The sequence below is a fragment of the Dama dama genome, chromosome 17 (genome assembly GCF_033118175.1).
Source record: "Dama dama isolate Ldn47 chromosome 17, ASM3311817v1, whole genome shotgun sequence".
In the NCBI taxonomy this organism is placed as follows: domain Eukaryota; kingdom Metazoa; phylum Chordata; class Mammalia; order Artiodactyla; family Cervidae; genus Dama; species Dama dama.
In genome coordinates this window covers 63,334,304-63,358,539 of record NC_083697.1, presented here as the reverse complement: position 1 = coordinate 63,358,539, position 24,236 = coordinate 63,334,304, and the positions used below count along the sequence as shown (strand labels likewise).

Below are 24,236 nucleotides of genomic sequence, written 5' to 3'. Positions count from 1 at the left end.
GCTGGGCTCCACACGCAGGTGCAGGAAGGGCTGCAGGTGAGAGCTTTGATCAGGTGGAGAGAGGCTCCCCCAGACCTCAGCTATTCTCGGCTCACCACATTCCAGGTAGTCTCATCACTCTGCCGCAGTCAGTGGGTCTCCCCCACCCTCTGGCCACCAACAACTGCAGCTGAGATGTCTGCAGACCTGCATCTCCAAACTTTGCAAGGATTCATGAAGTAGTAAAGGAATGAAATATAACTATACAAAATACAGAGATCTGTAGAAATACAGCTGATGAAGGCCCATTCTTTGACATTTCAGTGAGATCCAATCGAAAAATTCAGTTCGACCCAATCAAACACATTCTAATCAAGTTTTTGCCAATGCCTTTCAGATGAAAGGGCTGTTGATAAGGTTAGTATTATGTTAATAAATCCAACAACCAGTTCTCAGTCGTCTTCCAGTTGAAACCCAGTAACATCTGACACAGTTGAAGACAGGGTACGTGACCAGGTAATATTGTCACTTGGCTGAGAGGTTTATCAATGCCCCAGTGACAAAGTCTTACTAGTTAACACCAAAGTGGGCCAGTGTTCTTTGTAGTTGTTGAACATTTGTTTGTGCTGAAGCGGTGTGGATATGCCCCTCTATGAAATAAGTTCAGTTCTTTTGACCAGTCTTTAGGAAGTACCATATTTTTCAAGTCACATAAATCTCTCAACAGAAATCTGTTAACGTCTAAGAGGATGTAATATTATAACCACTACTCACACACCTGCCATTTGGCGAGAGTCCGCTATGCATCAGGGATTACATAGTCCAGTGGTTAAGGTCACAGACTTCCTGGAACCTTCTGGAGCCTCACCACCTAGGTTCAAATTCTGGCTCTGGGGCTAACCGGCTTAGAGAACAAGAGAAATATACAACATGTAAGGCTACCTCGAGCAGTTGCCTAAGTTGTTCACTGCACAAAAGTACTCAGCCAACAAGTGAGTGGTAGCTACAGTTATACCCACAGTCCTTTCACCAAGCCCTGTGTCCAGTGTGAGATTATGCCCACCTGAAGCAGGGGGCTCTGCTTGCAGAAGTGTGTGCCTGTGAGACCTCTAATATACACAAAGGTGTCAGATGGCCTAGCAGCAACCCTGAAATTGGGTTCTCAAGGAGGCAATTCTGAAATTGGGGCCTCTGTGGTCAATTAATTTCACCGTGGGATAGGTTACATTTAGAGCCTCAGTGCCGAGAATACCACTTGCCACACAGCACTCAACAATGTTTGCTGAGTGAATTAAACAGTGTGAGAATTATCTTCATGAAAAAGTTGTAAAAGTAATGAATAATAATCACTGTAGAAACCTCAAAAAAGAGCCAGAACTATTTTCTAATAACACTAAGGACTGGCAGACCTATTTCTCTCATTCTCTGCAAGTGTTCAGAGTTCATCGATGTGGTTCAGATTTTACATTGCAACTAACCTTTAAGAAATTATAACATCAATTTTTGGAGTACTTTCAAGGAAAAAACATCCACAATGATCTAAAAAGCCTATTAAAGTGCTTCTCTTTGATCATGTGAAGCTGAATTTTCTTCGTATGTTGCACCCAAAACTACGCATTGCGAATTGTGCCAGATTGACTGCAGAAGCAGACCGAGACCCAGCGATCATTTATTAAGTTAGACATGAAAGCAAACTGCAAAAATGCAAAACAATGGTACTCTTCTCATTAAAATTTGTGTTTAGGAAAATATTTTTGAATCAAGAATGTGTCATTTATGTTCATGGTGAATGGATTTATCATTACTTTAAGCAAATATATAAATATTTTGTCATTTATCGATTGTGATTTTAGTTTGGTTAACAGTAATAACTATAACTCACATCAACAAAAACTCTTTAGATTTTTCAGTGATTTTTAAGAGTGTAAAGTGTCCCCAAGACAAAAAAAGAAAGTTTGAGAATTGCAGATTTAAAGCAAACTAGGTTATCAGAATCATCTAGGGAACTTGGTAAAAATACAGAATCTGGGCCCCACCTGTTTAGGTTCGAATTCAGTAGAGCTAGAATAGAGCTCTGAGAATTTGTGTTTTATAAGAACTCTCCCAGTAATTCTGGTTATCAGTCACTGGTAAAAACAATAAATATATTGAAAGTTTGAGAAAATACAGCCCCAGTGGAGGCGTGCACTACAATTGTGAGAGAAGGCTTCAGTTATCCAACAGACGTTTACCAAGCACATACTAACTTTCAGGCAATATTGAGATCGCTGGCCAGACACAAACCATGTCCTGCAGAAACTCACTGGCCAATGAGAGAGGTGAAGAGGGAAGGCAAGAGCTCCTGAACACAGCCATGGGGTCTGTGATGGGGGAAACGGGGTGCTGTGGCAACGCAGAAGCAGGGCACGCCACATCAGAGGGCTGGCCTTAAATGATGGGAAGGTTCTGGAAAGCTGAGGGGGAAGGGGTAACAAGGACCTAAGTTAAGATAAAAACCCGGAGGCTGATGTTCATGATGTTCATGCGGCGGGCAGTACATTGGCCAATCCAGCTGGATTGGAGGAGTAGCTATAGAACAGAACAAGATAAGGTCAGGGAGGTTGGCTGGGCCAGACAACAGAGGACTTTGACACCGATGAGCTGCCTGGAGTTTGGTGGAGATACAATGAAAGATACACTTTAGGATTGTAATTCTGGTGACATATGGAGGATGAGGGGATGAAGAACGGGATTGCCTACTAGTTGGCAATTACAATAATGTGATTCTGGGGGCCATCCAAGCCAGGTAGGACGTTCAGCGGCAGTGTTCACGCTCAAGGTCTAAAAGAAATTAGATAATCTCCTGAAAATCAGACAGTGGGACAAAATTAATTTAATAAACCCTCCCTGAACTTTCTACATCCCTTTCGTTTGGATTCTGTGAATCATTTGATAGCAGCAGCTCTTGAAATTTGAGGCTCGTAGACTCCTTTGAGAATCTGATGAAAGCTTTAGATACTCTCTCCACAGTGGGGGAGGCAGGGAATGAATTAAAGCAAAAAGTTATGTGTGACTAGGCAGGATTTTCTCCACTCTCACATCCCTTTACCCTCTTATCTTTTTCTTCTTCTCCTTTCTGAAAGAGGTGATGTTTGGTAAGAAGGGGAAAAAAAGATTCTTTCAGCAGAATAAGGCACCGGAGTTTTCCTGTAAGAGGGAGTCTTAGTAGCAGAAATGTCGGGGGTAGAAAGTTCACTTTGAAGTCCAGAAAGCCTCTTCCTTGGGAGCCAAAAGAAGCAATACAGGGGGGAACAGAGACGGAGACCAAGTTTGGTAAAAGAGGAGGGGAAGAACTCAGTTATACAGGGTTTGACTGATGCCTCGTGGAGGAAGTAAAGACTCTACACCATGAGCAGAGGGACTGCCTAGAAGTAAGGCTTTCTTTCTGGAAACGCACTGTATCTTTACACCCACCAGACATGGTAGCCTTAACCCAGGGCCGCTTTTACATCTTACATCAGTTTCTTGGAAGCCTCATCTTTCACAGCATTTGGGAACCGTGGTCCCCCAGCCAGAGCTGCTGGTCACAGTCGTGTAGACTGTTCCCTGAATCAAACTCTAGGCAGAGGGGCCAGTGGAGACCGGAGGCCCACACGTACTGAGCTTGCCAAGCTCAGTCAGGCCAATGTGCACCCAGAGCAGGCGCCATTTTCTAATCCTCACACGGGTGCTCCGCGGGCTGCCTTCACTGTACCACCTGCATAACACGCTTTCTCTTCTGCTGCCTTCTCCTCTTCTATGGGGAGAGGGGACTATGGCAGAGAACGGTCAGTGTATATGTCTCCACCATATTATGTGGTCTGGGAACACTGGCCAGACTCCTGTCTCCCCTCCTCACGTTGCCTTGACTCGACCCTTCCATCTCACCCTCACGCTTTTTCCAGAGCCTCTTACACACAGACTCTACTCTCTCAGAAAAAATAAACTGAGGTTGAAGAAGAAAAATTGTTCACTACATGACAAGTGTGCTTCTTCTACCAAGAGCACAAAGAACAAAACAGACCTCCCTCCTCCCCTCAGCCCAAACCTCGAGGAGCGAAGAGAAAAGCTGTGAAAAAGGACAGCCCATAAACGGCGCCTGAGTAACAGCCGCAGAGCTGAAACCGCAGGAGACCGCTGCCTTCTCCCACAGCTGTGGGGTGAGTCGGCTTGGCTGGCTTCCAGATCACACACCTGCTGTAAGTCTTTCAGCCAGAAGTGGCCCCAAGCGGATTCGAGCTTAATGCCCTCCCCTCAACCTTAGGGGGAGACTTCAAGGTGTGGGAAATTGAGTGTTACCCCGTCAGTCAGCAAGCCTGGCTGACTTTCCCCACTTCGGGTTGCCCTCTCCTCCCCTGAGGGACTGGGCTTTTGCTGCTCTGGGTAGTTCCTTTCCTGAGCCCCCTGCTGGAGTCTGTCCTTCCAGCCTCATTCCCACCAGAGCAAGCTAAGACCCAGAGCTTGACTTGGAGCAGAGGAGTAACTCGGTAGCACAGGCCTTTTGACTTCAAGGAGACCCAGAGTCCACAGGCATCATCTTAACTCATTATTGACCAGGGGAATTTTTGCAGAAACTTATGCCTGTGGCCGGCAATTTGTTATGTAAGTGAATATTGAAACGTCTCCAGTTAATAACGTTTGGGTAACAAAAGACATCTTGATACATATTAATACTTCTCTGGTCAATAATGTGATAACAATGGTGAACACTTAAGGTGCACACGTTACTTACCAAACACTTTCCATCCAATGCCTCACCTCATTCCCACAACCTGAGGTATTATGCTCTCCATTTCATAGATGAAATGAAACTCAGAAATATTACAAAGCTTGCTCAAGGTCACAGGTTCCTGCCAACTCCGCCAACCCATCAAAACTGTCTCCTCCTTTCTTAGATACGATTGTGTGGCAAACTGCTGTGGGCTTTCTTCAAGGGAAGAGGTCTCTAGGAGTTCATTTCAAAGATTCACACATGATAGGAATGGCCAGATAATCAGACTAGAAAAGGGAAGAAAAGAATGTATGGCTAAATGTCAACTACACAGTTGTCTAACGGTCAACAGGGGATAGGGGGAAGAAAGTGCGAGGGTGACTGGTTTCCCAGAACAAGTCTCAATCCCATTACAGTCTATCAGAAAGTTGTGTAGGTGTTTTATCAGGAGCATTGATTTTCTCCCCAGTAAGAGGTTTTGAATGACATCACACACAGAAAGAATCTGTCCCAGACTAGGTCTAAGACAGTTTTTCTTTCCAATGCTATTATGATGAACATCACGTTATCTTTATATATTCCAGGACTGTTGAAATTTAATTATGTAAAAATAACATATAATCATGGTGTTACAGTAAACCAGAGAAAGTCAGGATCAACCTATATGCCCGGCCTGTAACAGGTGCTTAATAAATGTTTATTGAGAGAATGAATGAGCAAATGAATGAACTTTTCCAAACAGAAAAGGGACGAGTGAACTAGATCGAAGTTACTCAAAGTGTGATCCAAAGACCCGGCAGGGCAGGTCTGCAAACTGTTGCTGGACCACAGCAAGATAAGCAGAGAAATCAAGAGTATCTATTTTGTGTTTTTTAGTAATTCAGTAATGTCTATTGAATCTACAAATAAAAATAGGACTTGCATTTTGTCTTTTTTTACTTCATTTTTTCCTATTAAATCTTTGTCTTTTCTTCTTCTTCCACAAATTCATCGCACTTTTAAGCAGTCTTGGTCTGCAATGATTGGAAATAAAGAAAAAGAAAAGGTCTTTTACCACAGTGGTTTAATCAGAAGATCACAGACCCATTGGAGAGGCCAGATGATTTTCTTACATGACAAGTTCCATTCTGAAAACCTCCTGGAAGAGATGAGACCCTGAGTGTGTCCTACACACACCTCCAGCCAGTCAGCTGTAACAGCAGACTCACCCAAGGTGACTGTCGTTCTTTGGAGGGGAGGGAAATAGAGGTGTCCATTCAAGGGTCCTCATCAAACAGCTTCCCAAAGCCATGCCATGGCTCAGAGGCTCAGCAGCTCTCATGCTCTCCTCCCTCCCCCACCCCCGAACTTCAGAATGAACCAGGGAGAACCAGAGGCGTTAGCATCAAAGCGGAGCAAAATCCGAAGCTCTGTGTTGTGGCAGGATGGGGGTTTTCTTCCCCCCTCACCCTCTTTCCTTCCTCCCCAAGACCCCGTCCCAGCCCTTCCTGGGAGGAAGTCTGGTAAAATGGAAGAAAGTGACTGTGAAAGCCTAACATCAAATACTTCTGACAGGTGTCAATAGTAACCAAGGAAAGGGGTGTTTGTTTCAGAGCAGTTTCACTCTGAAGGGCTTAAGCCTCCAATGGGGACCTTCTGCATGGAGCCCAAGCCTGCAGGAAGGACAGAGAAAGTAGAAAAAGATGGGATGACAGGGAGGGGAAAGATGGTCAGAGAAGACCAGAGAAAAAAGACCTGGATGGATGGTCGTCAAACTCTGTGATGAACTTACAGGTAGCTTGATAGGAAAGCAAGAACTCTCTGGACGTCATACCTGTCATACTAAGACTTTTCTTTCTAGGACTGGAGTTCCTACAGCACCCCCTCCCCAGTTATGTAACAGGAGCTGGAGTGTGAAACCCAACAGGTGGAACCATTCTTGGAAGTGTAGTGTCAGGAGCTTAAGCTTGCCCCACATAGCCTGGGCTGAATCCTGACTCTTACACAGGCTAGGTGTCTGACCTTGGGGAAGTTTCCTCATCTGTAAAATGGGGATAATAATATTAGTTTCATCTTGGGTGCTTACAAGAAAATTAATTAACATACATAAAGCACATGGGTGTCAGATATATCTGTGGTTTTTACAACAGCTTTAAGCAAGGCCACACACACACACTTCCCAAAGTTCAGTAGACGCCCATAGATGCAATTAACAAATATGTGGTTTCAGGTTCCTGGGGAAAATCTGAAATAGTTACCAGGCTGCTTTACATACAACGGCATAGGAGTATGTATATTCATTAATACGCTGGAATTGAAAGCTGTTCTCAATATAGTGATATTTAAAAGGCAGGTTGGAAATCAGATTGGACCTTATGATCCCATTTTTGCAAAGACACACACATACATGTGTAAGAAAAATTCTGGAGGGGTAAATGCCAAAAAAAAAAAGAAAGGTTTAACAGTGATAATCAGTGTTATCAATAATAATTAAAACAGTGATTTTAATTATTGTCTTTTGTTTTGCTTTTTTCTATTTTTTTTAAACAAGGATGCAATACTTGTATAATCTGGAAAGACAGGCATAGAAATACATATCTCGGCTTCCCTGGTGGCTCAGTGGTAAAGAATCTGCCTGCCAATACAGGAGACACGGATTCCATCCCTAATCCAGGAAGATCCCACCTGCCGCGGAACACCAAAGCCCATGTGCCACAACTATTGAGCCTGTGCTCTAGAATCCAGGAGCTGCAACTACTGAGCCCGCGTGCCACAAATACTCGCCCTGGAAGCCCACTCGCCCTGGAGTCCGTGCTCCCCAGAGAGGGAAGCCGCCGCAGTGAGAAGCTGGTGCACCGCAGCTAGAGACTAACCCCCACTCGCCACAACTAGAGGAAAGCCCGCGCAGCAGCAGAGACCCAGTGCAGTCAGAAATAAATAAAACTTGTATTAAAAAAAAAAAAGAAATACATATCTATGTAAAGAATCTCTTTCCTTTATGCTTCTTTTAACCTGTCCTGACCAGGCTGGTTTGCTGATTTCCCTTCTGAGCATTTGGGTGGAGGAAGGAAGAGTGTGTCTCTGGTTTCCCCTGAGCCCATGACAGCCCAGCTCTGAGTTTTCGGGGTTCATAGCGCTGGTTGTTGAGCTTGTTAATAACAAGCAAGGCAGCGCTGCTGACTGGCTGCTGCGTCCTATGCCTTCCTGCTCCTCTGCTGTTTCTGGTTTCACGTGTTGGCCTTTCCCTCTGACATTTTCTTTTTTTTTAATCACCTGCCAATGTCCCTGACATTTTAAGCAAAAGGTAAACCTTTAAAATTCCATCATTGAAACCTGAAACAAATAAACACAGAGTCCAAATCTCAAAGGTAGAGCTTGGGAGGTCTGAGGCCTGAGGGAAGATGGAAGAGCTCCTGAGAGCCAAGACCTGACCTCCAAGTCTCGGCTTTGCTGGCAGCTCTGCGTCTTGGGCAGCTACGGGAGTCAGTTTCTTCATCTGCAAAGTGATAAGCTTGGGCCAAATCCTCCCTGAGATCCCTTCCAACTCCAAAAACGTGAGTCTAGTAATAGCACATTAATAATAATGTAATAATTATAGTATAATATATAAACAGTGATACTATATGGCATAATAATTAAAATAATAAGACAAAAATAATAGAGAACACAAGAAAACGTTCCACCCATGTTGATTTAGATATTAGACCTTCAATAGAAGCGTATACACTAACAGAAGGAGAGAAAAAAAGTTAGTGTGAGTTTGCATGCAGTGTACAGAGAATTAGTGCAAATACAGTTTGGACCCTTACAGATAATTTCCTTCTTTCAGACTTTTCAATTTGTTACTCAGAGGCAACTACGTAGAAGTGGGTTCAATTTTTTTAATGTGTTCTGATAATAAAGATGATAATATTAATGAGCTGGGCTTAGAAGGGACCTCACTTCTGGACAGTAACTGTGTGCACGGCCTAGACACATCACATCACCTTCCTGGCTCTCATTTCTCTCACTTCTTCACAGGGTCATCTTGAGCCTCAGATGAAATCCTGATAGAGCGGGAAAAAGGGGAGTTTGGAACCAAAAGATCTAAGCACAATCCTGATTTTGCCAAGCATTAGCTAGATGCACATAGATGGGGTCAGTTAGCCTTGCCCTATAGTCAAAGGTATGGTTTTTCTAGTATCATGTATTGATGACAGAGTTGGACCATAAAGAAGGCTGAGTCCTGAAGAACTGATGCTTTTGAAGTGTGGTGCAGGAAAAGACTCCTGAAAGTCCCTTGGATTGCAAGGAGATCAAATCAGTCAGTCCTGAAAAAATCAGCCCTGAATATTTACTGGAAGGACTGATGCTGAAGCTGAAGTTCCAATACTTAGGCCACCTGATGCGAAGAGTTGATTCATTGGAAAAGACTCTGATGCTGGGAAAGATTGAGGGCAAGAGAAGGGGCAGCAGAGGATGAGATGATTAGCTGGCATCACTGACTCCACGGGGATGAATTTGAGCAAATTCCAGGAGATGGTGGATGACAGAGGAGCCTGGTGTGCTAGAATCCACGGGGTTGCAGAGTCAGACAAGACTTAGCAACTGAACAGCAGCAACAGCCTTCCTGAGTCTTAGCTTCCTGGCCTGTAAAATGGGCCAGATAATAACACACAGCGTGATTGTGAGGTCCTGGGAGAAAACGTACACAAAGTTAGAGAATGCTAAGCAAACACTGGCAATTAGTACCATAAGACGTGGAAAGGCACTTTGGACACATTTAAAGAGCTCTATAAATGAATATGTGGGGTGGTGATCATGGAGACTGATTCACTCAGGAAATAGAGGTCAGGGTCTACTATTAGCAAGGCCCCATTTCAGATGCTGGAGCAACCAGAGGTGGGTGACAGGGGTACCTGGCTGCAGAGGGAAATGATGAGGAGGAGGGAGAGATATATTTGAGAAGTACATACGTGCAGTGATTTATTGCAGACTTTCTGAAAACTTTTTTTTTTTTTTTAAATAGCTTCAATCAAAAACCCTCAGTAAATCTTTAGTTCCCTGAAATGATGGCTTTACCATCCAACAACTACCCTTCGGTTAATTCCAGTGACTCACTCGTAAATTACACCCCTGCCTGTTTCCCTCTGCATGAAAGTTCCACAGACAGAAGACAGATTGGGCAGCTTGCTATGCTTTATTTAAACAACCCGGCCATAAAGGGCGAGTACTACAACGGCATCAGTAGGTGGGCTCCAATGTGCTGTAACCTTGCTCTTTCTCAAGCCTGTGCTACCATACACACACCAATTCTTGGAATAGGTCCACAGAACGCAGCAGGCAAGCTCTTGGCTCTCCTTTGCGGCCTATCTCTTCTGTGAGTTCTAAGTCACTTCCTTCCTCGTTTTCAGAATCCGTTGGAAACCACTTGCTGGTGTAAGCCTCCAGCATCAGCCTCCTTCTGTAAACTGTGTCACTTTTCTGAGCCAGTCTGCTAATTCATCCCTCGGAACAGCCCTAACCCAACAGGGTTGGAATTGCCAGATGGGCTGGAATCCCCAGGTAAGTTCGTCACTTCTGGAGGGAACTGGGTAGTGAACACTGATTACTGTGAAAAGCCTGAGTGTCCCTTTTTTGAGGCCGGCAAAGTTAAGTTTGCTCTCTTTTTCAGAGGGGGGGTTTATTTTTAAACAATGCAGTCTGTCTACATCAACCAGGCTTCTCCTCACTTCAGAGAATAAACTATCAAATGTCCTCTCTCTCTTTTCCTAATTTGTTTCTTTATAGCACTGATCACACATCCACAGTTATCAGATTTGTTTACATAATTATTATCTGCACATACACAGCTATCCCTACCTAACTAGATCCTAAACTCCACAGAAGCAGTAGCTTTGGCTATTTTCAGTCTTGGTGCCAAGAAGGTCATGGTCCAATGGGGACATGAAAATATAAACACATAATTATGAAATAACATCATAAATCTAGTGATGAAGAAACGCTCAGATCGATATCTCTTTTAGTGATGGAGTTCTCTACTTTCTTTGACTCACCCCCTTTAAAGAACATCAAGTTTTAGTTGCTTGGTCATGTCCAATTATTTGTGAACCCATGGACTGTAGCCTGCCAGGCTCCTTTATCCATGGACTTTTACAAGCAAGAATACTGGAGTGGGTAGCCATTCCCTTCTCCAGGGAATCTTCCTGACCCAGGGATCAAACTCGGGTCTCCAGCGTTGCAGGCAGGTTCTTAACTGTCTGAGCCATCATGGAAGCATAAGGAGCCTCGTAAAGGATGAATGAATAAATAAGGGATTGGAGGCTCTGTAGATCCCTTCAGTAAGGCACTGAAAGTCATCTGTTTTGTGCTAACAAGGAATACTGCAAGTTACAAAGTACAGGAAACTTGGATTGGAAAGCCAGCTTATGAAAAGTGAAGAAGTGAAACAAAACCTCTCTGCTCATGCAGCTGAGAGCAAGAGAATCCAAAGGGTGGTAGCGAGAATGAGGTGGACTGTCTGCCACAAGCTCACAGCGCTTCGGTAGGTCATTTAACAGTCCAGGATTATAAAGTCTTAGTCCCCTGAAGAGCAGGAGCCTCCCAGCTCTGAGATACACAATATGCCAACTGAATGATGCAGCTGCCATCCGTTGAAAACTTTCTATGTGCCAGTCATATTGCAGCCTTTGCCTGTATTCATTCTTTTCTTTAACCCTTGCCGCCTTCTGATGCTATTTTCTCCATTTTACAGATGAGGAAATTGATGCACAGAGAGGAGAGTTAACTTGCACAAGGCTGCCAGGCTAGTGAGTGGCAGAGCTGGAATTCAAATTCTGGTAATTTGACTGTACAACCTGAACTTAAAATTAAAAAAAAAAAAAAAAAACTAAACTGTTTAAATTATGAAATACATCAGGCGCACAAGAGTGCATAAAACACATAAGAAGAGTTTTGAGTGCTCACTGACTGCCCACACATACAGATGACCTTGAATACTTGGTGAGTACACCAGCCGAAATCCCATAGGAAACCAAATTTATTCCAGATGGTTCAGATGAAGAGATGTGAATGAAGGCACGACTGGGAGAGGTCTGGATTAAGGCAACTCCCCAAGACTAGCAGCAGCAGGACCTCCTGCAGGACTGAGAGACAGAGGGAGGAAGTACAGTCCGAGGCCCTGTGGAGACATGGAGAAGCCGCTCAGCAGGTGGGAGGGGCTCTATGGACAAGCATCACCCAGGCAGGAAACAAATAGGAAAAAACGCCCAACTATCCTCTCATCCTACCCTCTGACTTCCAGACAGTCTCCCAGCAGCTGCATCCAAGTGAAAGCCAGTCAGGAAGAGACCCTGGGTGACACAGACCAAGGATTAGCCTCTCAGCCACAGGGGAGGGCAGTCAAGGGTGGAAAATGGAGATGGGGGAGTGGGGACAACCAGCAGAGACCACCACGAGCATGTGATAGGAACCATCTGAGACTTTCCTCATAGGAAAAGTGGCAAAAGGAAGCTCACGCAGGAAGACTGCCAAGCCCTAATCATCAGCATGTAACGAGTCATTTTCACCATCTTAGCTAAGGTAGCAAGTGTAATGAACATTAAATATAATTCACCATACAATTTTTAACTGGTGGAGTTTAATTACACCAAAATTACACTTTGAAAAGTAAAGATGCAAGGAAAATATCTCTATGTATTAGTCTGAGCCTCAGTTTCTCATCAAAAGAAAGAGAATAATATCTACCTTATGAGTAGTTCTGAGGATTTAATTCGATGGTGTATGTAAAGTTGGCCTAGCACAAACTTGGAACCAGTAGGAATTAAATATAGTTTGTTGCTATTATCATTATGTGCCATTTTACTCATCTTACCCTATTTAGCCCTGCAACAAACAGCACCTGCTTCTGCGTAATTTCCCATTATGTGGGCCAGTATCAACAAGTCCTAGAATATTCTGATCGGACCTAGATTCTTCAGCCCATGTATCTGCATAGAGATCCACCCAAACCATGAAAACGCAACCATGAACCATAGTTCACAGACATAAAACATTCCCACAGTCACTACTGTATGAATTCTTAGAGGAATCCAGGAATTAGTATCTGTTTTAGTTTAGAGAAACTGAGGCTGAAAGACACATGACCCAGACTTTGTGACTCCAAAATATGTCACAACCATCTGCTTCTCTTAACTCCCACGTTATGGCGGTCTATCTACCGTTAAGGATTAAGTTCTATGTCAGGACACGGACACCTTTGTGAACGATGGTTTACAAAGTCTTAGATGCGTCCCTTTCTCATTGCCAGGAAGAAAAATAAAAAGGTAGGACAAAGATCAGACTCGGAATATTTTATTAAAAATCAGTTTTAAAATACAGGCCACTTGACTGGTAGGGCTGGGGCCTACAAGGTTATATGAGATCACGTGTGGCAAAGATATACAGTCAGGCTGCTCTCGACATGGCGGTTTTGAGTTCAGCTTTGAAGTTCAGCAAACACACTCGAGACTCCTGGTGCTGCCACTCGCCTGCTGAGGGGCCTTGGGCTCATCCGTCAGTGTGCTGGGCCTCGGTTTCCCCACGTAGGATGGTGCTCACACCACGTGGTGAGATAACAAGCACTCGAGTGTTTAGCACAGGACCTGGCATTTCCAAAGCCCTCAACAAGTGGTAACGGTTGGAGCGCTTTCTACTTTCTTGTCACTCAGCCTAATGTCATTGCACTCGCTTCTACCACCCCATTTTGTCAGGATAAAGTAAAAGAAAATGGGATGAGTTATTCAACCACTCAGACCAACTCTTCAGTGTAAAACGAGAGCATATTTAATGTTGCTACTTGGGATGGTTAAGAATCAACATACAATTTTAAAAATTAATTTAAGAAAAAAAAAAAGTACTGCAAGTTTTGAAGTGTAAGAAACAAATACTGGAGTCCAGGCAGGAGAAATAGATATACAGTCACGTAGAACATTCACGCAGAATACATTGCGTGAATTCTAACAAAATGACCTCTTTTCACTTCTTTCCCTCCCCCGCCCCTACCCCTACGTGGTGGGGTTCCTTCCCATAACCACTTTCAACGCAAGAGCCCAAATCTTGTCCTTCTCTCCAGTTCAACGTGACTTTGTTCAACTTCAATACTTTCCCTGAGCTGGGCCCTGGGAACTCTGAGGTGTGGCTCTGACTTCAAGCACTATCATCTAGTAGGGGAGACAGACACTGACTGGCCTCAGTTTCTGCCAGGTCCCATCACTGGGGAGGGTTTCCACATAGAGTCCTGTTCTCAGATGAGTGGGTGGCCAGAGGGAGTCCTTGAGTTTGGCCCCAGCCAACAGGCAGGGGACTCGTCTATGTGCCCAGTCGAAGGCAAAGTCATTAGATTGTGTCTGTCTGGACTTCCCTTCCACCCCCCTGCTTCCACTACGGAATCATCTCCTCTTCCCTCACTTAGAGTCAGTTGCCCTTCCCATTTTCAGATCCCTACCTCCACCACCCACCATTCCACCAATCTCCCTTCAACAAGAAAGAAAGAAAAGCTTGAAAACAGCCAATTTTGTCATTAGAACTTTATTCCTGCTATCACAGTAAATGGGGCTTCCCTGGTGGCTCAGAAGATAAAGAATCTGCCTGCAGTGTGGGAAACACAGCTTAGATCCCTGGGTGGGAAGATCCCCTAGAGAAGGAAATGGCAAGCCACTCCAGTAGTCTTGCCTGGAGAATCCCATGGACAGAGGAGTCTGGCAGGCTGCAGTCCCTAAGGTTGCACGGGGTTGTACACGACTGAAACGACTTAGCATGCATGCACAGTGCTCTTAGGCTTCTCCGGTAGCTCAGAAGGTAAAGAATCTGCCTGCAACACGGGAGACCCAGGCTGGATCCCTGGGTGGGAAGATCCCATGGAGAAGGGAATGGTACCCCACTCTAGTACTCTTGCCTGGAGAATTCCGTGGACAGAGGAGCCTGGCAGACTACAGTTCACGGGGTTGGAGAGAGTCGGACACTATTGAGCAATACCTCCCACCCTAAAGACTGGACCTGAAGGAAAACCTGCATGCGTTATTTAAGCCCATTTGCGATTGTTGGAGAAGAGAAGGAAGGTCAACAAGCATATCAGCAGGAAATGTGCTCCTATCACTGGCCCTGCCTGGCCAGCTCTGAAGGCCTCCACTCCCAGGATGCCCAACATAGAAAGTTGGATCAAGTAGCTCTCATGTCATGGGAAACAGATAACACAGAGGCGAGCACAAGCCATGGGGCTGGAGAGCTGGAGCTGCTGGGTACAGGCAGATGTGTCTGCCCCAGGGAAGCGAGGGAACCTCAGGCTCAAAGACTCAGACCCCGGGTCCAGCTGTCTCACTGGAGGTGGATGAGAGAGGAGGAAAGAGAGAGAAGGCAGTGTAAAGATGAGCACACTTCTGATTTTGACACTGATTAGCGCTATAAAGAATTGACCACATAAGGAAACTAGAAAATTGGTTTGGTTACGTCAATGTAAGTCTAATCATAGTCGTTTGTGCCAGCTGCCTTACCAGTGGTATGTAATGGTGTGTTGCACTGTAACAGTAATGGACTTTAATAAATGTGGTTCAGAGTAGTTCTAGGTTTTATTTGATTAAGGAAGTAAATGCAACATGTGGGTTCCAGGCTTCACAATTTCTTAAGTTACATAGTCCTCTGTTTTCAGCTTTAATAGATGGTTAATACTGTTGCTTTTAAGCTATCAGATAGAATGGTGGGGGGATGTTCCTATTGATTCAGTATTTCCCCTGATAACTTTTTATTACAATTGCTATACAGTTTTCCTGTTTGGAATTTGTGATTTTTTTCCACTCAGATGTTTCATACTCATGAAATAGTAGAAGCTATAAATCCCCTTTTTTCCTTTAAACACATATCATTCATGTAGACACGGCCCCAATTAATTCTGATTAGACCCTCAAATTAATGAATTATGTTGCCATGCTAGCTCAGTTTAGAGCTCAAACAACAAATCTGCTAAATCACCATTATGGAGAACTTTAAGCCTGCTCTTTCATCAGACCTACAATAAGTTAGGAAGCAGGCAAAGTGCAGCAGTCTCTGAAATGAAAGTAAGACTTCCTCACATCTGTTCCAAGTTCCGCGGTTATCGCTTAGAGCAGTCTGATTCTCTACCTGATAAGTGTTCCTTCAGTCTGTTTCAGTGAATGACAGAATACTTACTGTATAATTGAAATTCTTTGGCTCAAAGGCAATACCATAAGAAATAGTTTTTTTCAATAATTACAGAGACATAAAATGATAGTCGTTTAAAAATCATTAGGCAGTATTATAGTAACCTTATGTCATTTAACTGTATTTTATACATACAACTCTGAACAACAAATGAATGGAAAATTAATTGCAAGGATCAGTTTACAGTGATTTTAAAATTGGTTACCTAATAAAATCTAACAGGCGAGTGTGATTTCAACAAAATTACTACTTCAGGTGAAAATGCTAACACTATGAACATATGTCAGAGCCCTGTGAGGTCATTGCACTCACATCAGTTTGTGAGTAGGGAGGAAAAGACTCCAAGTGTGAAAGCTAATTATATACAAATGCTGTTCATTTGTTACTATTTAAATAAGCTGTGTCTTTAAATATGGTATTCTTTGGAAAACTCACTTCATTGTGGTTTTTGAATCAAACATGAAATAGTCATTACAGTGTCCCCAGGAATCTTCTAATTGTACTGGGCAAAGAGTTCATTCGTAGAGTACATATTATAAAAACATCCAGTGGCCAAGTCCCGTCAACAACTGTATCCGGTGGTAAAAGCCAGTCAGGCCATGCCCAGAAAGAGCATCAGTCCTTTGCTGGCTTGCCTGCTCTCTCTGTCCCAGCCGGTCTCTGTGGTAAGTGAGCGTGGGATGAAGTCTCTGGGGTTCAGAGGATCTTGCACTCGTTGATGGAGAAGAACCTCCTCCTGTTGCGTCTCCGGGCTTGGTTGACGGCAGTTCGGACGGCACATTCAAACACCTGCTGGACGCCCCGGTTGCTGAGGGCCGAGCACTCCAAGTAGCCTTTGGCTCTCACATCCTGGGCCAGTCTCTTCCCTTCGATGGCGTTGACACAGGAGGCCCGATGGGGCCCCACCTCCCGCTGGTCCGTCTGGGTGGCCACCACCAGCACGGGGGTGCATGGCAGGTTGCTCCTGACTTCCCCGATCCACTTGTTCTTCAGGTTCAGGAAGGAGTTGTGGTTGGCCACGGAGTAGCACATCAACACCACGTCTGCCTGCTGGTAGGACAGAGGGCGGATGCTCCTGAAGGCATCGTTGCCGGCCGTGTCCCACAGGCCCAGGCTGATCTGGATCCCGTCCATGAAAACGTCTACACCTGTATTTTCATATACTGTAGGCTTGTAAGCTTCAGGGAAGGTTTCCGAGGTGAAACGTACCAGCAGAGACGTTTTCCCCACAGCAGAGTCTCCCACCAGCACACACTTGATGGAACTCAGCATCTTCGTGGCCCAGACTCCTAGTTACAAGTTCAGAATCCTGAGGAAGAGAGCCCTCAGTGGGCTACTGAGACAAACGCCATTCGACACGGGGAAGGACGGCCAGACGGCTTTGTGTTCTCAGGACCTCTGACAGCCGCTTGCAGGATGTTACTTCTTCCGGTCCATCCAAGGGAGACACACAGTCTACCCTGAAAATATCCAAAGGCTGGTGTTCAACTGGAACAAGGAAGAGAAATGGAGAAATTGAGTCTTTTTTCCCCTTTTTGATGACAGGGATCTTCCTCATTGGCAAATAGATCAATGAAGCGTCCCATCTCTGTGGAGCCGCCCGACCCCGCTTGTCTAAGCCACTCTTACCCCAGCAGAGAAAGCTTGAATCTGTTATACCCCAGCATTGGAACCCACAACTCCACCCAGTCAAGAAGCAGAAGCTGATTTGATCTCTAAAATCAGCCCAGCGATAAAAATACAAGCAGCTGCTCTGGCGGCAACATGAAAAAGACCTCAGTAGCAACCTGGTGTGAATGAGACGTGTTCGAACAGCTCTCTCTGGCCTTCTGCTCCAAGAAGTGGGGACCACAACTGACAGAGGTCTCTGCCACTTCAGTTTCTAATGGATCCCAGCCACTTTGGAAACTGCAAAAGAGAGCAATGTGATGAGCCTCAGATTCTATGAGCACTTTCTTTCATTTTATTGATTCATCAGCTAGTGTTTGGTTTATGAGGGAATTTGTACTGAGGTCAGAGAGAAGAAATCACCAAAACTTTTAAAATTTGCTGTGGTTTTTCCCTTGAGGTGTTTCCAAAAACTGGCTACAAAGGTAATGGAAAGGGCACTGTCCTTGGCATTTTCTGCATCTCAAGTCAGACTCCATTACCTATGCAACAACATGGCTTTGTTTAATCTTTAGCCCCAGTTTAGTCATCTGCAAGATTGTGATAAATTTAGGAACCACTTCTCAGAGATCTTGTGGGGATAAAATTGTTTCTCTCTTTTCTGAACAGCTACCTATATATCAGGAACTCTGCTAGGCTTCTGGTTAAACAAAATAACTTGCTTAAAAGCAGCTGTATTCTGTGCCTGTCACTTAAACAAGGAGCATAAATATGACAGCATCTAAATTTCATGAAAGGGTCAAATAAATTCTCATTCACTGCAGGTGAAAGAGCTCCAGACAATGAGATCAGCCTGGAGACGGTATCCTGTCTGCTGAAGGACAGCATCGCAAGGCCAGCCCGGCTTCAGACAAGGGAAAGGTCTTTTGGACCAAACTTCAAAGTAAAGGTTATTAATACAATCTGGGCTTATAACCTCCTCCACTGGCAATCTTCCTGACAGGTCACATGTAAAGTAATGTAAAACAGATCTATGGGATATGTCTGCTTCAAAACATAATTTTTAAAAATCACTCCTCTAAATTCAGACATTCCCCTCCAAGACATTTTTATCCTTGTCTACCTACAGTTTCTGTTTAATAAGACATAATAACCTTTGCTGTTTTCCCTGGTAGCTCAACTGGTAAAGAATCTGCCAACAATGAAGGCGACCCCGGTTTGACTCCTGGGTTGGGAAGATCCCCTGAAGAAGGCATAGGCTACCCATGCCAGTATTCCTGGGCTTCCCTGGTGGCTCAGATGCTAAAGAATCCACCCGCAATGTGAGAGATCTGGGTTCAATCCCTGAGTTGGGAAGATCCCTTGGAGGAGGGCATGGCAACCCACTCCAGCATTCTTGCCTGGAGAGTCCCCATGGACAGAGGAGCCTGGTGGGATACAGTCCATGGGGTCGCACAGAATCAGACATGACTGAGCGACTAAACATAGCCCAGCAGCCTTTACAAATGAGTTGATCACATAAATAATTCACATAATTTTCACATATTCATTTTTATCACACATAAACAGGGTAAACTTGGCCAAGTTACTTAACCTCTCTGAGCCTTGGTTTCTTCATAAAGATGAAAATAAGAAAGGCAATTTCTTGATGGAATTATTGTAACAATTCAGTATATGGAGAGTCTGGCTTAGCACAGAACGTGGCACATGGAATCTATGGGCAGGCACCATATTTTTCAGCTTCTACTACTGTTTATTTAAAATGCCATATATTGAATGTCCAAGTGTAGGGGATGTGGGATGTCAGATATTCACCCAGACTTTGTCTGAAAACTCCATATCGGGTCATTCTCACACACCATGGTCCTGGACACCTCTTTGTCACCAGACCTTTGAGTAAGGTCCCCTTAGGAGCTCCTTGGGTCTCAGACTTTAGCTCCTTAAACCTATGGATGGTTTAAATGAAGCAATTGTGACCTCCTCATTACTGAGTCCAGTGTCAAGACTTAAGACATGTGTCAAGTTTGATGTCGACCCCGATGTAGTAGGACCAGGACCAAGAAAAATATGCATGTGTCAGGTGTTTGGTTATTAAATAATTTCTAAGAGATTGAATAGTCAAATTTCCTGAGTATATATCTACAAAAGGAAGTTGGTGAGGCAAAATTGTTAAGAATGCAGGCTCTAAAATCAGGTAGGTATGGACTTGAATCTGAACTGACCCACCTGTGCCGTGAACTTAGAAGAGTTTTTTAACCTCCCTAAGCCTCAATTTCCCTCCTTGTAAAATGTGATGTGATAATACCTACTAATACTGAGTTGTTGAGAGTATTAAATGTGCTTAAATATATAAAATCCTTAGCATAGTATACCATGTAAACATACTGCAAGTACATAGTCACCACATAGAAAACACAATAAACAGTCCTTATTACTAAAATTATTGTTAAACAGTAATTGCTAAATATAATAATCAGTTCAGTTCAGTAGCTTAATCATGCCTGACTCCGTGACCCCATGGACTGCAGCACGTCAGGCTTCCCTGTTCATCACCAACTCCCGGAGTTTGCTCAAACTCATATCCATCGAGTCAGTAATGCCATCCAACCATCTCATCAAATATAATAATAAGAAATTTTATATTATCAGTGGGGAATTAATTCAAAGTAGCACTAAAAAGGTTTCTGTGGCAAAGAGTGCTCTAAGAGTCTTATAGCCAGCTGTGACTACAATACATATATACTCTTCTTGTAGCACATTGGAAAAGACCCTGATGCTGGGAAAGATTGAAGGCAGGAGGGAAGGGGACGACAGAGGATGAGATGGTTGGATGGCATCACCGACTCAATGGACATGAGTTTGAACAAGCTCCAGGAGTTAGTGATGGACAGGGAAGCTTCGCGTCCTGCAGTCCATGGAGTCGCAAAGAGTTAAACACGACTGAGCGACTGAACTGAACTGAGCATAAAAATGAAATGTGATATGAACAAAGAAATGTGTGCCTCAGCTTTGCCACTCAGAGAGCTCCAAAGACAGACTGGAGAAAAAAGCTCTGTTCAGTCAAGTGACCTTAATCCAGGCAGTTCTGGCACTAAGAGGCACATCGAACCAGGTCTCAGGGCCTCAGTTTCCCAAACCATAAAGTGATTGGACAAGATTAGCTTTCTCTAGGGAAATGGAAACTGAGGTCAAAGGAGAAAACTTTATAGCCCGCAGCATATATACAATTGCATAACTCTCCACGTTATTCCAGAGCAGCACTGTAGCAGCAAAGACAGATGACAAAACTTGATGACATGTGTAGCCTTTGGCAGATGGCTAAATATGGATCTAGGAGAGGGGTAGTGGGAGGAGTTATGGTCTAAACTGGAGCAACACCCTATACAGACATGATAGATCACCTTCAGATGATGCCCACAACGTGCCCACAACAGAGCCACTACAGGTCACGACATAATGTGTGGAAGTTTGACTGGCTTGATTTCAGTGGAATTTCACCTGAAGAGAAAGATTCTCCCCAAAGGAGCTCTGGGTGAAACATAGAAGCAGGTTTTCAATGATATTTCACTAGTGGCTAACTGGCAGGGGTGCTCCAATTATATGTCAATCATTACGGAGGAGTTACCAAAAGTGACTTCAGATAGCATCATGAGTGACCCTTCTAGGACTTAAGTCAGATTGGAATTAATGAACCTTCAAGTCCAGAGCCTTTCGGGCCTCAATAACCTCCCTCTCTCCTCTCTCCACCGTTTCACAGAAAAGATGCTCTCCCCAGAACCCTCTGGTTCACACACACAGTTAGGAAAAGGGCAGGGAGACATCATCTTGCAAAGGCAATGGCGTCTATCATAGCAAAGGCAGAGAGACAGACAAAAGGGAGGGCTTGGAGATGAAGCGTCCTAGTCCATTCCATCTTCTGGAGGGCTGTCTAGTAGGAAACCCTCGTTTCACTTTAGCCTCAGGTCTCACCCCAACTCCCACTCTCCACTATCATTCTTTCTTCAGACACATTCTCCAATATTCTATTTTCCAGGGAAGACTCACTCCTCCAACTTCTACATCTTCTTGAAAAATCTTCTTTGATCACCTGACAAGCTGCTAGATCAGATATCCCCTCTGTGTTGCCATAATACCCCACTGTGCCTCCATCATCACACTGCTCACATGGTTGGTCCTTCTGCACATCTCCCTCACCTGAAAAACTGGAATGAGAGCTTTCTCACCGGGAGTTCATAAGGACCAGATGGAAATGATAACGACACAGCAATAATCAATGCTTGTACTTTTATAAGACTTTCTACCTCCAAGAATACCTCTTGATTGTCTTATGAGAAGTTTCCTTCACAATGATAGAGCATAAAAAAAGAAAAACAATAGTAGACAATATAAACTATTGCTTAGAAAATAAAACTAAGATGAAATTATGACTCGTTGAACTAATAATTGTTACTGCACATTTTAGGTTATCTGGGCTTTGATTGAGGTGGCTTACTTCAAAATGCTGATATGCTCAGTCGCTCAGTCGTGTCCAGATCTTTGTGAACCAGTAGCCTGCCAGGCTCCTCTGTCCATGGGAATTCTCCAGGCAGAAATACTGGAGTGGGTTGCCATGCCCTCCTCCAGGGGATCTTCCCAACCCAGGGATTGAACCCAGGTCTCCCACACTGCAGATAGATTCTTTACCATCTGAGCCACCAGGGAAAGCCGAAATGCTGATAAAAATTCTTTTATTTTTTTTTAAAAAGATGAACCCATGGCAGCCATCAGCTGAGGATGGCCTGTCAATTACAGAGAATACATCTGACTGTCATCCTTCTTCGAAGAGTTTTGGGCAAAGGACCTGCTCTGGCAGCAGCCAATTCATTCATTAAGGAAATTGCTTCTGCCGTGAATCTAGCACGTAGATGATTAGGAAATCATCATGCTTCTCAGCAACTCATCTCCTGCCAGTGCTTTCTCTCCATGTCCCCCCCATAGCCCCTGGCAGGGACAGCACAAGCAAGAGTAGGCCCTGCTGGGGGTGGACGAATGAATTCAAGTTTAGGGGGTTGGGAGTGGGGGCTGGTGCTTCATTTCATTTTGTTTTCTTCTGAGAAAAGAGAATGAATTCAAAAATCTTAACTTCATAGAGGAAAAGTAGAGTCACTTCTAAACTTTCTCAGTCCAAATTCTCACTCAGTTTTCATTCACTGGTAAATACACACTTTATATATCTCCTAAACATTTTTTTCAACATAAAAATTTTTCTATTTTCAACAGTCTACATACTTGAAAGGTTTTAACTAAATAGTTTTCCATTGTTTCAACAATCCATAACTGCAGAGCCATTTTCCACTATTAGCAGTCTTTGAATTAGTTTCCATATTTTACAGCCATTAACAAGTGTTAGTTTATATATTAAACATATATGCATTTATGGAAGTAATTTTTATGTGGGACAGTTTTCTTGGGGAATATATTCATAAATGTGGCATTACTGGATCAATGAGTTCATTTTGAGACTTTTATTTACATCATTAAACATCTTCTAGGGCTGTATATAGTATTCATTAGCTGTTCTATTTATTTATTTTTTTTAAAAGGCAGTTGTTTGGGGCTTCTTGTGGCAGGCACTGAATCGGTCCTAATAGCATGGTAGTGAGCAAGCTGGCTGCTGTCTTCATGGAGATCTACATTTCAGAACTGCAGAGACTTCAGGGGGTTGAGAATCCTGCCTACAGCCACTCTTCAAGGCAATGGGAGAAACAAAGTTAGACCTAAACAGAGGATGACCCCAAAGCTGCAGCAGCTCCATGCGTCACCCACAGCCCACAATTCCCATTGCCCAATCCAAGGCATCTCAAGAAAAACCAAGTTTCCTAAGCAATCCCGGTTTCGAGACAGTGTTTCTGGCCATCCTTCCAGCCAGGCCCCTGCTCCAGTTCTACTCCTACAGATGAGGAGCTCTTGAGATTTACGAGAAGTGTGTTGTGTCTTGATCCGGAAGCTAGTTCCACAAGGGTGTTCAGCTTGTGAAAATTTCTCAAGCTGCGGACCTACGACATGTTTACTTTTCCGTACAAAGACTAAACTTCAGTAAAAAAGTATTTTTCAAAAAATCAGGTTACTGCTGAATTCCCTGGTGGTCCAGTGGTTAAGAATCTGCCTTGCCGTATAGGAGAGAAGTTCAATCCCTGACCTGGAAAGATCCAACATGCCTCGAGACAACTAAGCTCCGTTCAGTTCAGTCGCTCAGTCATGTCCGACTCTTGGCGACCCCGTGAATCGCAGCACGCCAGGCCTCCCTGTCCATCACCAACTCCCGTTGGTGCCCCAGTTACTGAGACTGCATGCTGTAACTACTGAAGACTGGGCCTTACAGCCTGTGCTCTGCGACAAGAGAAACCACCACAACGAGAAGGCGATGCACCGCCGCTAGACAGGAGCCCCTGCTCACCACAGCTCAAGAAAGCCCACACACAGCAGCAAAAGCCCAGCACAGCCGAAAATAAGTAAATAAATATTTTTTACAATAAATAAATAAAAATAAGGTTACGCCTTTACAAGAGATTATCTTCTGAAAGAGTATTTTATCATAAATTTTTCACCTTGCAAGATGTTCATTTCACTAAACTTCAACTGTCATAGTAGTAATAGTAGTTAGTTGCTCAGTTGTGTCTGACTCTTTGTGACCCCATGGACTGTAGCCCACCAGGCTCCTCTGTCCATGGGATTCTCCAGGCAAGAATACTGGAGTGGGTTGTCATTC

General features: G+C 44.1%; 2 protein-coding genes across 8 annotated transcripts in view; both read right to left on the bottom strand.

Annotated features, from left to right (window-relative positions):
* CHRNA9 (cholinergic receptor nicotinic alpha 9 subunit) overlaps window positions 1-24,236 on the bottom strand; it is a 125,335-nt gene that overhangs the window by 67,919 nt on the left and 33,180 nt on the right. The window lies entirely within an intron of this gene.
* Window positions 15,252-24,236, bottom strand: part of RHOH (ras homolog family member H) — a 48,537-nt gene continuing 39,552 nt past the window's right edge. For 5 of the 7 annotated variants that reach the window (XM_061164612.1, XM_061164611.1, XM_061164614.1 and 2 more), the window contains exons 2-3: window positions 17,668-17,788; window positions 15,252-17,368 (exon numbers count right to left, since the gene is read on the bottom strand). In XM_061164612.1, coding sequence (XP_061020595.1) covers window positions 16,577-17,152 — 576 coding nt within the window. In that variant the 5' untranslated portion in view covers window positions 17,153-17,368; window positions 17,668-17,788 and the 3' untranslated portion in view covers window positions 15,252-16,576. The remainder of the gene's footprint in view (window positions 17,369-17,667; window positions 17,789-24,236) is intronic. The other 2 variants (XM_061164617.1, XM_061164616.1) reach the window with 1 other exon arrangement.